Consider the following 18,149-nt stretch of genomic DNA (forward strand, 5'->3'; position numbering starts at 1 on the left):
TTTTTGTACTGGGGAGCCCAGAACTGGACACAGTACTCCAGATGAGGCCTTATCAGGGCAGAGTAGAGGGGGAGGATCACCTTCCTCGACCTGCTGGACACGCTCTTTTTAGTGCACCTCAGAATGCCATTGGCCTTTTTGGCCACGAGGGCACACTGCTGGCTCATGGCCAACCTGTCGTCCACCAGGACGCCCAGGTCCCTCTCTGCAGAGCTCCTCTCCAGCAGCTCATCCCCAACCTGTAATGGTGCATGCAATTATTCCTCCCAGATGCAAGACTCTACACTTGCTTTTGTTGAACCTCATCTGGTTTCTTACTGGCCAGCTCTCCAGCCTGTCCAGGTCTTGCTGAATGGCAGCACAGCCTTCAGGCGTGTCAGCCAATCCTTTCAACTTCGTATCATCAGCAAACTTGCTGAGGGTGGCCACTATTTTAGTTATCATATATCATGAAGTCTAATATAGGAATGTCTCATTATTTCCATGATTTTTTCCAAATAGTCACATATTTGCTACTGTACACATAGAAGACATTAATAAGGTCCTCCTTTTAATCTTTTCTTGTTTCTTATTCTGCTCATTAATTTTTTAAATCTTTCTCCTTCCTACAAATATAGAATACAGTTACACTTGTGCACAATGAAAACAACTAGATGAGTAATTTAATTATTTCAGAAGATCACCTCAGGTCTAAACAAATTAGGGTTTTACTGCAATTAATTTCCAGTGAGATTTTAATTTTCTTATTGGGATAACATTAACTGACAGTTTTAATTTCAAAAGGCCAAAAACACCAAACACACATTAATTGTCTCAGGTTTGAAAAAATAAGAATTTTTCATTCGTACAACTTAGTATCTGTCTCTTTCAGTTTTGCAAATGTTTAGTTGCTGTTGCTGTTTCCTGTAGTGATATAGTCTTGTGGTGTGAAGGGAAGGAGTAGATGCAGCCAATATTAGAGAAAATTAACTTCCTGTACATTCTGGTCACAAAGGTTGCATTATGGTGGTAGTAACTGAGCTTTTTTTTTTTTTATTTACTCTCTCCTTATGGAAGACTTTTGAGTACGTAATATTTAGAAAATAAAACTAAACTTAAAAAATAAAAAATAGAAAATCTTTTAAATGAAATAACAATGTTCCTAAGGATTGAAAAAGAGAAAAAAATGGAAAAAAAAAATTGGATAAGCAGATCAGAAAGATCACTAGCACACATCATTTATAGTGCTCCTTGATTTTAAAACTGTTTCAGATCTTTCAAAAAAATGAAGTGAATGAAAATATAATTAATTAATTTTAAACCATAACCAACGTAATAAAGACTGATTCCTTCCTAAAAATAAATAAATAAATGTATAAAAATTGATTTAATTTTGAGGTGTAATGCAGTTTCAAGTGAAGACACCTAAATTTGTGTGTCAGTTCAGATGTCCACATGTGTACTACATAATGGTCAGTGGAAATGCAGAGCTTGAATGTCTTATCTGAAGAAATATTTCTTTCCTTTTAATTGTTTTAGAAGCTGTTTTTTGTCTCTGGTCTGCAGGTTATTTCTAATAAGATTCTCAGTTTGTTTTTATTCTAGCATAAACAGTTGGCAGTGATTGTTACAGGAGAACAAACCTCACCTGGTGACTACCAAGTCTCAGTGGCAGCAAAGTGCCCACAAGCCATTTTTCTTTTGTGTTTTTGTGTGTATATTTGTTCATGTTTGAAATAAAGCCTCAGTCTAATTTCAATTATTTAGATACTCCATATAAATTACTCTTGTGTAATGTTCATAACATTTCATTTTTCACTTTGACTCTGTAGTGCCAGAGGTGGAAAAAACAGCAGTGAAAAAGCAAGTACAGAATTTTTATCACTGACATTTAATACTGTATAAAGAAGCTCGAAAGAGACTATGCCCTCTCTATTTGTAGCAATAGAAAGCATAATATAGCATAATATAATTATGCTCCTACTCTTTTTTTTTGGACCTGTAATTTTTTGTGCTTTTCTGTAATCTAATTACTTGATACGCTACATACTGCTCCAAAGACATAGCCACTTCTTTCTCAAAGCATAGGAAAATGTGTAGCCAACATATATTATCATAAGTAATGATAATATTAGCTTATCAACCATGAAAGTGGTAAAAAACAGTTTTAACAATGTCATATATGCTTTCAGTAAATTATATCATTTCCTCTGAATCCTTCTTATTGGTCTGATCATATCTTACAGACATGAGAACAAAATTACACTTTGAAAGGACATCAGATTTAGAGTCAAGCTGGTTATGAATTAGTTTAAGAACGAATTGATTGTCTGATGTGTGAGCATGCAGGAAGTGTAAATGAGCCATACTAGAAGAAGAAACAAATTATTGTTGATATTTCATATTTTTCAAGCATTCCCCTTGTGGTACAGATGAGAAGAGAGGTGGGTGGAGCAGACTTAACATGTCTTTGATCTTGGGTACAAGAACTTTAAACTAGACTGAATGAAGACAGTGAAAAGGATAGAGGGACTTGTTTGTAGATGCTCACCAGTTAGCTATTGTGACATTAAGTTTTTGACTTCTTTATTTGGCTTTTGCTTACAATTGTGGCCAAGTTTGTTGAAAAGGGCATGACTGGGTGAAATAGTCTAGAGTGATGGCAATCATAGTGCAGCTCAGTGATGCAGTGACAGGAGTCTGCAGAGATGGGTCCTTCCTTCCTACAGTGTTTACTGCAACTCGGGATATTGAGTAGTTGAGGCCAGTAGAAGAAACCTGGCCTCTTCCACAAAACAGCAGTGAATATAGATTTGTGTATGTAGTTTTCCGGAGAGCTAGTTGCTTTAAGTCATACCATAGCGATGGTTCTGCTCAGTTTACCATTGTACTTTTTGAATTTATTTAATCATTTTTACAAAGCAAAATCTATATCCAAACTCAAGAGCCTGAAAATATGAGAGATGTTTGCATAGATTGAGAAAAGATAAGAGGAATATGAGTATTAATTTTTTCCCTGCACCCACTGGAATCTATTTGCTAGAATAGATATTTGAGTAACAACTAGAACAGAAATTGATTAATTTAAGCATACTTTGAAAAAGTTATTGCATGTCCCCAAAAAGGAAAATTCAGGACTACTCAAAACTGCTTTAATTTCAGCCAGATGGGCAAGCATAACATTTATGTGTTGGATATGGATATTAAGACTATAAAACAGTGTTATTTACATTGTGTTACTTACTCTATTGTGCAAAAAGGTATCAAAGTGCATAAGGAAATTTGCTTTGATAACTGAAACATTGCAAAAAAAAAGGAGTTACTAGATCTTCTGTTGCATTAAGTGGATGAAAAAAAAAAAGAGAGAGAGAAAGAAAAGCTTGTGTTTGCTTGGCTCAAGCCATATTTTATACTAAGGAAGCTGGCATAATTATGATGCGTTTCAGTGGGCAAATTCTCGTAGAAAAAAAAGGAGCAAAATGCATTCCCATGATAGATAATAATAATTGCCTTGTTTGGAATGCTCTTGTAAAAATGCTGTGCTTTTAATTAGAGAGGTGTAGTATCTACATCATTAACCTTTTATTTCATGATTCCTTAAAGCTTCTATAGCATCAACTTGTAACGATCCTGGAACACCACAAAATGGTACCAGATACGGAGACAGCAGAGAGCCTGGGGATACTACTACCTTTCAATGTGACCCTGGTTATCAGCTTCAAGGACAAGCTAAAATTACATGTGTGCAACTGAATAACCGATTCTTCTGGCAACCTGATCCTCCTACATGCATAGGTAATGAGATGGTGTTATTCTCCATTTAAGAATAATATACATTATTGGTAAATTAAAAATCTTTAAATAAAAATCAAAAGACATTTGGTGTGTAAAGGTCTGGAAGATTCATGCACTTTCTCTGAAGTGCAAATTCTATTTCTCCCTATCTGGTCAAAATAAAGAAGAGGAAAGGGAAGGGGGAGGAGGAAAAGGAAAAGGAAAAGAGAAAAAGGTATATTTGGTGGAAAAAGTATGAACAACTCTTTACTTTTCCTTATACTTAAGGTGACCTTGAAGGGGATAACAGATAAAAATAGTCTTTACTGCAGACATGAAAATATTAGAAACTTTAGGAGTTCTCTTAAAGGCTTTATATATCAGTTTTAAAATTACCATAAAGTCTTTATTTTTGTATGCTACTGATTACTTCCATTTCATAAGTGTATTTATCTCTGAATAATCTCTGTGAGACTTCTGTTCCTGATTTAGTGTTTTCTGCTCCATTCATATTTCATAGTTTTGATCATGGTTTTCTCAGGCTGAATTATCAGAACAGCTTAGAACATGTAAATCATTTCCTGTAATGGCTGCTTATGGATAAAGCAAAAAAGAAATACATCTAACAAATAAGAAAAACTAGACCAAAAATAATGATTAAAATATTAAAACTATAGAAAGATTGATTAAATTGATCAAAAAATAAAATAAAAGTTTATTCTTTTTTCCTAAAATAGAAGGAGTATTCGTATGAACATTTGCCTTTGCATTAGGAGTGTTCTTTCAAAGTAAATATTTTGCTTATGATTTAAAGTTGTTTTGGAGCTTTTGAATGAGCCTAAAGTAAAACATTTGTTCTATGAATTATTCTAACCACAAACGGGCATTCAGTCATAGAATCATCGAGTAAATCAGATCAGTACAGATGCCCAATCCTTAGTTCCAACAGCTTGATTCTACAGATATGTTCAGTCTGCATGCCTTGGTAATATAGGTGCAACCATGCTGACTACTGTGCTTTTGAGGTAGGCTTCTATGAAATCATTACCTTTGAAAGCTGGACTTCTTATGTGCTTAAAAGTAAAGCTTAATTTATGGTAAGTAAATTAATATATTTGATTTTTTTTTTATTTTGGAAATAATTTTACTGACTGAATCAGCACTGCTTTGTATTATATCTTTGACCAAAAGGGGCTGCATTGTGAATTACACTGTTAAACTATTAACGTACTTCCTGTACATAAGAACTTCAGTTTGTCAGAGATGGGATCATGTAATAGCAAGAATATACAGCACTTCCTATTCAACTTAGTATTTTATTCCTTTATGAAGAGCTTTTCTTGTGCTTGCTTTGAATATCAAAAGAGCTCATTTTATTTTTGGAAAATACAAATTTTTCTAGGTGGAAGTGGGAAAGCTATGTTCAAATTTTTTTGTTATTAAATGTAGAATTCACTTCTATTTAACAGCTAATATACACTTGTGAATTTAACATGTGACCATATTCCTATTTCTTTTTACATTGTGACAGCTGCATGTGGAGGTAACCTGACAGGCCCAGCAGGAGTTATTTTATCACCTAACTATCCACAACCATATCCTCCTGGGAAAGAATGTGATTGGAGAATAAAAGTAAACCCTGACTTTGTCATTGCTTTGATATTCAAAAGGTACTGTTTCTAGATTAATGCCTCTGTTTAACAGAATTTCAAATCTCATATCTTAAAATGGCATCACTTAACAGTTCTCAAAGCTTCTAACCATATCTTATGGCTATGTGTTGGAGCATTTAAATATGGAGTGATATGGAGAATATGGAGAACAAAATCTCCTTCCTAAAGAAATCTTAAAGAAAAAGTTATGCTATAGCTTCCCTGTCTTTTGATGCTACATTTTACAAAACTATCTGATGCTGCAGAATATCTTGGATACTAGCCTGTCTTCTGGTGGCTGGTTGTTATATAGGTCATTTTAAGCATTAGATTATGGCATTTGTAAATATTTTCAGAAAGATGGACAAAAAGAAAGAAAGAAAAAAGAAGGAAAATTGGAATACGACTTAACTCATTATCACTGTTATCTGTATATATATAGTTACCAGACTTAAACTGAAAGCTTTAACTACTTTTCATTTTTAACAAATAAGATATTTACAGTATAAATGGGTGAGAACAGTAATACAAACTCCTATCTAATGAAAAGGTGTTTGAGTACACACTGGTAACCTTGTACTAGAGAATTAAATTGAGATAGTAATAATTTAATGTTGGAACTCACTACACTATCACAACATACCTCTAGTTTTGTATAAAATGTCAGTGAAGAAATAACTCTCTGCAATCCTTTCAATAACATGTTTGAATTTTCTTTGACATCTGCAAAATCCACTTTCTTAGTGAACAAGTTTATCTTCATTTTATCTAATTTTTTTTTATTCTAAGCCAGTATGCCACAGCTGAGTCCTGAATTATTCTCAAGGAAATGGCTTTGAGAATACAGCAGTGTTATACTTAGGATGAGAATGTGAGCTAAGAATACAGAGATACAGTGTATTTTATCAAATGTGTTTTGGCTACAGAAAGATTGAAAAGCATTACCCTGTAGAACAGAATAGTAAAATTGCTTTTCCTTGTTCCCGATCTCTAGACTTCTCTTTCTTTTCATTCTTCTTACTGCCAACTAAAATTTTCCTGTCTTATCAGAAGTTTCAAAACATTCTTTTGTGGCTTCTGCTAGCTGTTGAAAATAGAACATAAAATATTCTTTATTATGTGAAACCACTTGCATTTGACATTACTTAGGAAAAGGGTAACATGGGATAAGGGCCTGGAAGGAAGAGGGGCCCAAGAAAGCAGTGCATCCTGAGAAAAAGGAAGTCTGGCAAGAATGCCAGCAGGCCTCCGTGGATCAACAAGGAGCTCCTGGACTTAACTATGTGCAAAAAGGAAGTCTATTGAGAGCAGAACTAGGAATGGGTTACCTGGGAGGACTACAAAGAAGTTCAAGCAGCCAGGTCTCAGGTTAGGAAAGCTAAAACCCAGATATAATCAGATCTAGCCAAGGACATAAGGGGAGCAAGAAGAAATTCTACAGGCATATCAGTGATAAAAGAGGGGGGAAGATGTGGGCCCTCTCCAGAGAACTGGTCACAAGGGCTATGAAGAAAGCTGAGATGCTCAATGACTTCTTTGCCTCAGTGGCAGGGGCTCTAGCCACAGCATCCAAGCTGCAGAAAGCAAAGGTAAGAACTGGAAGAAGATCTGCCTGCTGTAGGTGAAGATCAGGTTCAAAACCATCTAAAATACCTGAAGATTCATAGGTCCATGGGACTTGACAAAATCCATCTGTGGGTTCTGAGGGAACTGGTGGATGAAGTTACCAAGCTGCTATCCCTCATATTTGAAAGGTCATGGCAGTTTGGTGAGGCTCTCACTGATTGGAAAAGGGGAAACATAACCCCTACATTTGCCTAGAAGAGAAAAAAAAGATGATCCAGGAAATTACAAGCCAGTCAGTCTCATCTCTGTGCCTGGCAAGATCATTGAGCTGATGCTCCTGAAGGACCTACTAAGGCACATGGAAAATAAAGATGAGGTGACTGGTAACAACCAACCTGGCTTCACCGGTGGCAAGTCATGCCTGACAAACGTGGTGGCCTTTTATGATGGAGGAATGGAACTGACATCATCTACCTGGACTTGTGAAAGCATTTGACACTTTCTTGCATGACATCCTGGTCACCAAACTGGAAAAAAATAGATTTGATGGATGAACCACTCACTGGATAAGGAACTGGCTGGATGGTCGCATTCAGAGAGCTGCAGTCAACAGCTCAATGTCCAAGTGTACACCGGTAAGGAGTGGCATTCCTCAGGGATTGGTGTAGGGATTGGTGTTATTTAACATCTTTGTAGGTGACATGGACAGTAGGATGGAGTGCACCTTCAGCAGGTTTGCAGATGACACCAAGCTGAGTGGTGCAGTCAACACCCTACAGGAAAGGGATGCCATCCATGGGGAACTGGACAGCATTGAGAGGTGGGACCAACTTCAAGTTCAATTTTCAAGTTCAATGAGGCCAAGTGCAAGGTCCTGCACCATGGTCAGGCAATCCTGATACAGAGTAGGAAGAAAATGGCTTGAGAGCAACCATGAGGAGAAGGATTTGGGAGTGTCAGTTGATGAAAGACTCAACCTGAGCTTGCAGCCCGGAAGGCCAACCATATCCTGGACTGCATCAAGAGAAGCATGACCAGCAGGTCACGGGAGGTGATTCTACTCCTTTACTCAGCTCTTGTGAGATCCCAGCTGGAGTACTGCATCCAGTTCTGGAGCCACCAACACAGGAAGGACATGGAGCTGTTGGAGCAGGTCCAGAGGAGCTTCTATTTTTCAAGAATATTAATTATTCACTACAATTCTCTGATTAAATCTGGATATGAACAAAGTTCCAGGACAGAGATCTGTCCATAGGAAAGTATCTTGTTTCTAAGGTGGTGAATTTATGTTTCTGATGAGTGGAATAAATATATTCTAGTTTAGTTAACTAAAAACTTGACTTAAATTGCTTAAATTAATAAGCGAGTTATCTGGATCATTCCTGTGATCAGTAGTAAGATGCAGCCTTCTGCAGCAAATGTTTCATCCTATCTTGAGAAAAGTATTTAACATAGGGGGGAGTGTATGTTTCTTCTTTATTGGGTGTGAATGAAGCCTGCATAGTAGATCTTTGGCCTTATAGTAGATCTTTTGGAAAGCTCAGTTTGTTCATATCATTGGTGAGGAGAAATCCATCTAAAGACAATAAATTTTCACTGTGAATCATACTTAAAAGGCTTTTATTTCTGGAAAAGAAAATGTGTGAGGCAGAAGATTGGCAGCCACATTTACAGTCTTGTTTAATTCATGAAAAATAATCTAAGACTTAATTCTCTTTTTCTTTTCAGTTTCAATATGGAGCCCAGTTATGATTTTCTACATATTTATGAAGGGGAAGATTCCAACAGTCCTCTAATTGGCAGTTTTCAAGGCTCACAGGCTCCTGAAAGAATAGAGAGCAGTGGTAACAGTCTGTTTCTGGCTTTTCGCAGTGATGCTTCTGTTGGAATGTCAGGATTTGCTATTGATTATAAAGGTATTCTTCTTATCCTAATCTGTGGTAACATATGAAAGAAATGTTAATTAGATTTACTGAGACTTAAATCTGTTTAATTCTAGACTTATTCATATTGAACTGATACCCTTTTGTATAAACACAGGTTATAAAACAGTTTTCTGTAAATGTGTTGAGGAACACAGAAGCCCTTTTTCCATGAAATCTTTCATATTACTATGTACATTTTCAGCTTCCAAGAAAAAATAAAAATAGGAGATGCACATAAAATGTAGCATTTGCAAAGGAATTGTCTCACCCAATTGCAAGACATGACTGTTAGTTTTCTTTGCTGATTCATACCAATACATTTTCCTTTCCACATTGCTTTAGAATCTGCATATGTATCTGTTTAATAACTATTGCAGGAGACCCTTTGCATTTTTGTTTTCAGGGAAGAATAGGGAGAGTGGTAATTGCTTCTTGACAGAGAATAAGTTATATTTTCTTTTAATTAAAGGCATGCACGCATAAACACACAAGTTTAAAGCTGGTTTGTTTCTGGTCCAGATGTTGTCTTTGACTTAATTGTCATCTCTGCATGGATTCAGTCAAGCTGTTTCTCATGAGCAAAGGTGCTGCCTCGGGTTCTTATTCTTGACAATAGAAGTAAAATATATAATGTACATGTCAAAATTGTAAGAACAACAACAACAACAAAAAAAAAACCTAAAGAGAATAGAAATGACAATGAAGCAGAGAGAGGTTAAAAATAAATGTTAAATTATTTTTATATTTATTCTGCATCTTTTATCCATCACTTCACATTATTCTGCATATTGGAAAGCCTTTTCTTCCCAAAGCAGTTATCACACTGCCATAGATGATGAAATTCTTGTCTATTTATTCCTTTCTAAACTTGAAAAAAAATATATATATATATTTAAAAATGGAATAGTTCCATATTTTAGCTCACTGTGTATTTTCTATTCTGAGGGTAATCTGACTTATGCGCCTTTATGCAGTCAAAATGGAAGAAAAAGAAAATATTTTGAAAAGTTATTATAATAAGCAGTTTGTGCCTAATAATTCCACACTATAATTATGTTAATTAATATTTTCTTTAAAAATATATCTATTTTCATTTCTGCTTATTGACTTATATGCCAATCCAGATTGGTTTTTTGTAAATTTCCCTTGAGTTTTTTATTTAAAATAGTTGCTATATTAACATTTAATAAAGGAAGGACGAATGGTGTAAATTCTGACTATGAATTGCACCCTTGAACTTTTCAATAAAAAACTTTGCATCCCATCTGTATTAGGTGCATCCTTCCCTCCTAGAGTTCAGTTATATAGCAAAATATTATTTTCAGAAGTTATCTGGCATGTTTTTCATAGGTTTTAAACTGAGTTGTATTTAAGTCATTGTTAACAAAGCGTATGGCATCAACAATTTACTAATACTGATATTGTTTTCGTTTATTTACTTATAGCATTCTAGCCCTTAACCCTACCATTTTTTAAGATCATCTCAATCATACACTGTAAACAAAATCATTTCTAATATACATTTTTCTCCTTTCTTTTTTCTTTGTATTTTAATATGCCTTATGAATGAAATAACCTTGTTAACATCAATGTCAACACTCACTTTGATTTAAAGATTTCATAAATATTAGCTAATTCCAGAAAGTAACTTCTGTTCTTACTTTATTACCTGCAAAGCTCCAGCTACTAGGTGCTCTTAAGTATGATAAAGTAAGAACACACTTTAAAATTTTCAGTTATTCCATAGTATGACAGCTTTCTAACCAGATCTTATTGATTCTGAGTATGCTGTTTGTTTTAAAAATATCATAGTATTAAGGTGCAGATTCTAGAAATTACATTTTTTTCTGCACTACTATACTTCATAAAAGTCATTGAACCTTTAGGCAGTTCTGCTAACAATAGGTGGAAAAAAAAATTGATGCAAGCTAGGTCTTTTCTTTATCATTTTCTTGTCCACAGAGCCAATTTTATGCAAATATTCATGATCTTGTGAACATATAGAAATGGGAAAATGATGGACTGGAAACAAAACCATGAAAAAAAAAAAATTAAGCTGAAAGTGTATATAGATTTATTTTCATTCACTTTAACAGAAAAGCCACGGGAAGCTTGTTTTGATCCTGGAAACATCATGAATGGAACAAGAATTGGAACAGACTTTAAGCTTGGTTCAACTATTACTTACCAGTGTGACTCTGGATATAAAATTATTGATCCTTCAACTATTACATGTGTAATTGGTGCAGATGGAAAGCCAGCATGGAACAGAGCACTGCCATCTTGTAATGGTATCTACCATTATCTTACCATTTCTTTTGTCTCCTCAGTGTTACTGAGAGTGTATTACTTGTGTTTTTGGTACAGTGGCACATGCAGTTTTTGGGGGGATAGAATTAGAGACATTGATGGTTGTGTGTAACAGAGATGGGTAAAACCTAATGCAGGTTCTTAGTTGATGTCCTTCCAGCATGGGCCTGAAGATATAGAAGACATTACATACAGAGATATATAAACATACATACACACACACATCCACATATAATCTAAACTTGTCTTTTAAGATGCAAGCAGAATATTTACAGAATTATGGATTATGTCAGCTTAAGTATGTGATGGTTTCAGCTGGAATAGAATTAATCTTCTTCATGGTAGCTGGTATGGTGCCATTTTAGATTACTTATTAAAATAATATTTATAACATTCTAATGTTTTAGTTATTACTGGGCAGTGTTTACTCTAAGTCAGTGACTTTTTTACTTCTCATACTGCCTACAAGCAAGGAGTCTGGGCATGCAGAAAAAGCAGGGAAGGGACACAAGAAGAAGAGCTGGCTCAACCATATCAAAGAGATTTTCCACACAATATGGAGTCAACCATGTTCAACCATGAAAATTGGGAGAGCTGACTGAGGAGGCTGTTTCTCAGAGACTGGGCATTGATTGGCTTTTGGAGAGCAATTGCATTGTGCATCACTCATTTTGTTTCCCCCTTTTTTTTTATTTTTGTTTGTTTTTCTTTATTTTTTCATCTTTATTCTTTTCCTCTTTTTCTTTCTTATTGAACTGTCCTTATCTCAGCACATGAGTACTTCAGTTTTCTTCCCAATCCCACTGGGCGCGTGGGGATTGAGCAGATGGTTGTATTGTGCTTAGCTGCCTACTGAATTAAGCCACAAAAAGGGAAAGGCATGGAGGCTGTGGAATTATTTTGTAAGCAAAATAGGAAAACATGGAATGGAGAACCCAGAATGATGAAGAAGTATGCAACTTTGTTTTCAAGCATTTTAAATAAGAAAAATAGGTTAATAGCTGGAAGCTAAGCAGAATGTCCTAAAAGGAATGAAATTACTTTTACTATTTATATTATTATGATTGTATACCTATCATTACTGTATATGCCTATCATTAGTATATTTTTCTATTATTACTATTACACTTATTACTAATTAGTATTATTATGATGCACTTGAATTACATAGTATCAGTTTGGGTGGGTTTTGATTTAAGACTGCAGGTGTGGCTCTGAGAATACAAATAGGTCTTAATTGCCTTTAGCAGCATCAGCTGGGATCTCCACTCACACCCTCTGCCTAAAGGCCCAGGAGATCCACTTAAACTCTGTTCTAGGATTTCACACTCTGACTGACATATGTTATATGTACTAGGCTTATATTCTGTTTCTTTCTCTGTCTCCTGCATAGTCTTCAAACTGATGCTGTAGTTGTCTCCTGTATGTAACCCTGTACATATCATCACTGAAGCTGGAAGGGACCTCTAAAGGTCACCTATTCCAACCCCCTTGCTCAAGCAAGTTTACCTGAAGCAGGCTGCCAAGCACTGTGTCCAGTTAGGTTTTGAATATCTAGAAAGGCGGAGAATCCACAGCCTTTCTGGGTAATCTGTGCCGGCGTAGGAATATACAAAATATAAAAAAGCATTTGCTTGTGTTCAGACAGAGCTTCATATATGTTTGAACTTATAAAAGCTGCTTTCTGTCCTCGGCACTAGTGTTGATGAGTGCTACTAATAGTCTGGTTCTTCCTTTGTCATCATTCTGTCAGTTCAGGTATTTATACAGTTTGATGGGATCTCCGCAAAGTTCCTATTTGCTAAGGTAAACAGACCTAGGTTTGTTAGCATTTCCTGCATCTCCAGACGTTTTAGACCAGTCATTTTTCTAACTTTTCAATGGAATTTCTCCATTAAGTCCATGTATTTATGGTACTGAGGGGCCCAGAACTGGACACAGCACTGAAAACATGGCCTCATCAATGCTGATTAAAGAGGAAAGAGCACTTATGTTGATAAGTGGCAAATACTCTTCTTGGTGCTCTCCCCAAGAGGCTGATAGCCACCTTTTCCCTGAGTGCTGGATCTTGTTCAGCTCTTTGTCTGCCAGAGTCTTTCTCCATAGAGCTGCTTTTTAGGTGGTTGGGTCCCAGCCTGTACTTGAGCCTCTCGTTATTCTTCCCCAGAGCAATATGGCATTTCTTTTTGTTAAATTTCATAAGATTCCTATCTGCTCAGTTCACAGAATCACAGAATCACAGAATTGTAGGGGTTGGAAGGGACCTCCAGAGATCATCGAGACCAACCCCCATGCCAAAGCAGATTCCCTACACCAGGTCGCACAGGTAGGAGTCCAGGCAGGTCTTGAATATCTCCAGAGAAGGAGACTCCACAACCTCCCTGGGCAGCCTGTTCCAGTGCTCCGTCACCCTCACCATAAAGAAGTTCTTGCGCAAATTTGTGTGGAACTTCCTATGCTTCCATTTCTGGCCGTTTCCCCTTGTCCTGTCTCCACACACTGCTGAAAAGAGTCTGGCCTTGCCACTCTGCCCCCCACACCTTAAACATTTATAGACCTGGATCTGGTCCTCTCTCAGTCTTCTTTTCCCAAGGTTAAACAGACCCAGTTCACTTAGTCTTTCTTCATAGAGGAGATGCTCCAGGCCCTTCACCATCTTTGTGGCCCTCCGCTGGACTCTTTCCAAGAGATCCCTGTCTTTTTTGTACTGGGGAGCCCAGAACTGGACACAGTACTCCAGATGAGGCCTTATCAGGGCAGAGTAGAGGGGGAGGATCACCTTCCTCGACCTGCTGGACACGCTCTTTTTAGTGCACCTCAGAATGCCATTGGCCTTTTTGGCCACGAGGGCACACTGCTGGCTCATGGCCAACCTGTCGTCCACCAGGACGCCCAGGTCCCTCTCTGCAGAGCTCCTCTCCAGCAGCTCATCCCCCAACCTGTAATGGTGCATGCAATTATTCCTCCCAGATGCAAGACTCTACACTTGCTTTTGTTGAACCTCATCTGGTTTCTTACTGGCCAGCTCTCCAGCCTGTCCAGGTCTCGCTGAATGGCAGCACAGCCTTCAGGCGTGTCAGCCAATCCTTCCAACTTCGTATCATCAGCAAACTTGCTGAGGGTGGCCACTATCCCCTCAAGATCATTGATGAAAATGTTGAACAAGACCGGATCCAGCACCAACCCCTGAGGAACACTGCTAGTTACAGGTCTGCAACACCAGTGACGACTCTCTGTGCTCTGCCAGTCAGCCAGTTCTCAACCCACCTCTCTGTCCACTCATCTATCCCACAGCCTATCTCCAGCCTATCCAAGTGCTTCTGCAAGGCAGTGCATCAGCCACTCCTCTCAATTATTTTTTGTCTGCAAACATCCTGAAGGTACCCCGTGTTTCATTGTTCAGGTCATTAATGCAGATGTTACTGGCCCTAATATCAGTCCCTGGAGGAATAGTACTAGTTAGTGGAATCCAAGTGGACTTTTTGCCACAGGTCACATCCCCTGGGCTTTACTGTTTGAACTATTTTCAATCCACCTCACTGTCCATATATCTAGCCTATAATTGGTCAGCTTGTCTTTGAGGATGTTATGGCAAAGTGTCCAAAGTGTTACTGAAGTTAAAGTAAACTACATCCACTGTTTCCCTCTCATCCAAGCTAGTCACATCTCATTAGCTAGCAATCATGTTGGTTAAGTATGAATTCCTCATTGTAAGTCCACGCTGAGTATTCCTGATTGCCTTGTCTTTCATGTGTCTGGAAATGGTTTACAAGATTAATTGTGCCATGATCTTCCCAGGGATTAAGGTGAGGCTAGCCGAATTCCTGGATAGTCCTTTCATTTCTTGAAGTTAGAATGACATTTGCTTTTTTTTTTCAGTCTTCAGAAAACTCTCCTGATTTTCATGACATTTCAAAATAATTGAGAGGGGCCTTCCAATGACATCAGTAAGTTTTCTCAGCACCTGTGGGAGTAGTCTAACAGTCCTGATGAACTTATATATGTCCAGTTTAAGTACTCCCTAACCTGGTCTTCCGAAATGGTAATAAAAACACTGAATTGTAACATAGAACAACAACAAAAAAAGACCTGTGATCCCTCTCCTAAAATGGTACACTTTTCTTACTTTTTGGGTTGTTTGTGTTTGATTCCCCCCCCCCCAAAAAAAATCACATTTATATAGCAACATTTATTTTCCTTAATTTTATAACCAGAATAAACCTCTGTGGGGGAGAACTCTTAGGTCATGGCCTGAAGTGATGATTGAGCACCTGGTAAAGACTATAACTGGTCCAGAAAGCACAGGTAGCTTCCCACCTGACCAGAAAAGGTGGATCCAGGGTCCAGTCCCCTTCCCAGGTTCATTTAAAGGCTAGCCTTTGAAAGGAGAACATCTCCTGGATGTAGGCTGTTTCCTTAGAAGTGTTCCATAGCCAGAGACCCCTATCACCAGCTGGATGAGTCAACTTTTTTTTTTTCCCCACATATGTGATTTTAGATATTCCTAATGATGTTTTGCCTAGTATTGTGAGGAACTTGTTTCACTGCTTCATAGGCTAAACAATATCCTATTTCTTAAGAAAGAATTTGCTGCTAAAATAGTATATTTTAATACAATAGTATGTAAGAGATGAAATTAAAAATAAAGGGATATATATTTTTTAAAATGTTTTGGTTTTTACACCTATAACTGGAGTTCTATGTCGGACAGAAGGATTTCCTAAAATACCTGTATTTTAGCAAAATAGACAGTGATGTCTTATGTAGCACTATTTTGAGAATTGTACAATAGATAAGTAAAATATAACATTTTACTTAATGCTGGTTTTCTACCTAATTAAATAGTTCTAAACTTTCTTGAAAACTAAATAGTATACATAGCTTTCCTTTTGATTTCTTAGAATTGTTTTCTATTTATATGACGTAACTACCGAAGCAAGGGATAGAGGATGAATTATTACATGTAGTTCTGAGACATAACATCAGGTTTCTGCCTCAGTGAATAAAATTCTCATTCCAAGGTGACAATTAGTGTATTGTAATGTCTATTTTAAATTTTCTTGCTATGTTCAAAGAAGCAGAAATTAAGAAGTGAATGATCAGGTGTCTTGGTGCTCTTCCATGTGAGTGGAACTATAAACTGGAAAAAATGCAGCCCAAATTGTTTAACTTTTATCAGAAAATTAGTATGACATAGGAGTCTACTGTTTGTATCTTTGCAAAAATAACCGGTATCAAATATGCAGCATTGCCTATGCAGTAATGATATTCTAAAATATTGTTGAAAAAGGGAAAATTACGATATTAAATGGAATTGATTATACTGAAAAGATGGAAAGGAGTTTATACAGATAGCAAGATTGTTTAAAAATTTGGTTTGACCATTAGATGATATACCCTTTTTTATTCTTTATACGTTCTGATAAGGAAAAAATAAATTACCCCCAAAATAAAGATTTTTCTTTCTGGTTTGAGCTTGGTCTGGCATTTAAGGTAAGCGCTGTAATGGTTTAGATCATGGATGTCCAGCCATTTGACTTGCCTGGGCCTCATTGATTGAAGAGGAACTGTTTTGTGCCTCAAATGCTAAGGTCACTCTGGAAGTAATGCTTCCTTTTATTTCTGCAGAAACTAATGCAAGGAGCAAAATAGCACTATTTGATAGAGCAAATTCTCAACTACAAAATGCTGTTTGTCAACACAGTCATTCTGAGCTTTCACCAACAATGAACAAGAGCCTACGTGCTATGTTCATTAAAAATCTACAGCAATGGAAGTGACCCACTGTTGCTGTCACTACTGCTGAAATGCACTGCCCACTGCCTTACTGTATTCACAGCACTGTTTGGTCTCCATAAATGTTCAGCAAGCATTGATGAATGTCGGTGGGTGCATTTTTTTTCTGCATGGAGAAATCAATTTCCACACCTTTGCTTTATACTTGCTTCCATATCAGATGGCATTTTGTCAGATTGACCCTCTGCTGCCACCTGTCATATGACAACAAAATGAAATGGAATATTGCCAGGAAAGTTCAACCTCTATTGCCATACCACCTCTGATTTTGTGGGCAAACATAATAAACTAGGAGGCATTACTTTCAGAACAACCCTCATAAAATATTTTATATAGTTCAGGTATATAAGTAAGAAAACTTATTTTAATCTTTAATATTTTTTATTTAAACAAAAAGCAGCAAAAAAATCTAGTAGGATATATGGCCTTGTTTTTGTGAAACGAATGCATCAGTATCTGGTTCAATGTCAGTGGCTGCAATTCTCAGTGAGTTCTCTAAGTGTTCATCAGAGATTTTTGATGAAACATTCTTCTGTGCTTCAGCCTTGAAGATTGTCACAAATGTACTTACTGCCAAAAATGATGACATGAGTAAGGTGTGATTGTGAAGTGTGGAATGTTTTTCTATGATAAAATAGGGCTTGTAAAAGGCACAGTCAGATTTGTGAATTGAATATCTGATTGCTGCTCTATACACTCAGTTTGAAAATATCTGGTAATATATTTATGGTGACTGAAAATAGAGCTGAAATACACACACACACAAAAAAATATTTTTTTCTTTTTGCAATCTTGAACCATGTTCTCAAATTCCTTTGTCAAAAGAAAAAGCAAGGCTGCATTTATTTTTTTTTTCCCCTTCTGTTTTGACTGTGTTTTGCCAATGAATCAAAATGCATACAGTTACTACTAGTACTTGAGTCAGCTCAGCACTGTGTCCTTCCCATGCCCTGGTTGCATCCCAGACTGCATTAATAGTGCATTGATGTTTGGCTGCTGGTGAGCAATGGTTATGCTCCTGGGATCGGGCAAGTCAGCTTGGAGGGGCAGAATAGCAGTGAAGGGCAGATGGCATGGAGCAGGAGCCATGCCTTGTTGCCAGGTTGCATGTGGCCTGTGTTCCACAGGTTGGACATGTCTAGTTTAG

General features: G+C 36.9%; 1 protein-coding gene across 1 annotated transcript in view; it reads left to right on the forward strand.

The window, feature by feature from the left end:
* Nucleotides 1–3,587: 3,587 nt before the first annotated feature.
* LOC104909957 (CUB and sushi domain-containing protein 1) overlaps nt 3,588–18,149 on the forward strand; it is a 66,167-nt gene continuing 51,605 nt past the window's right edge. The window contains exons 1-4 of the mRNA XM_019613635.2: nt 3,588–3,774; nt 5,285–5,423; nt 8,700–8,887; nt 10,993–11,187. Coding sequence (XP_019469180.2) covers nt 8,707–8,887; nt 10,993–11,187 — 376 coding nt within the window. The 5' untranslated portion in view covers nt 3,588–3,774; nt 5,285–5,423; nt 8,700–8,706. The remainder of the gene's footprint in view (nt 3,775–5,284; nt 5,424–8,699; nt 8,888–10,992; nt 11,188–18,149) is intronic.

Source organism: Meleagris gallopavo, chromosome 2 (genome assembly GCF_000146605.3).
Source record: "Meleagris gallopavo isolate NT-WF06-2002-E0010 breed Aviagen turkey brand Nicholas breeding stock chromosome 2, Turkey_5.1, whole genome shotgun sequence".
NCBI lineage: Eukaryota > Metazoa > Chordata > Aves > Galliformes > Phasianidae > Meleagris > Meleagris gallopavo.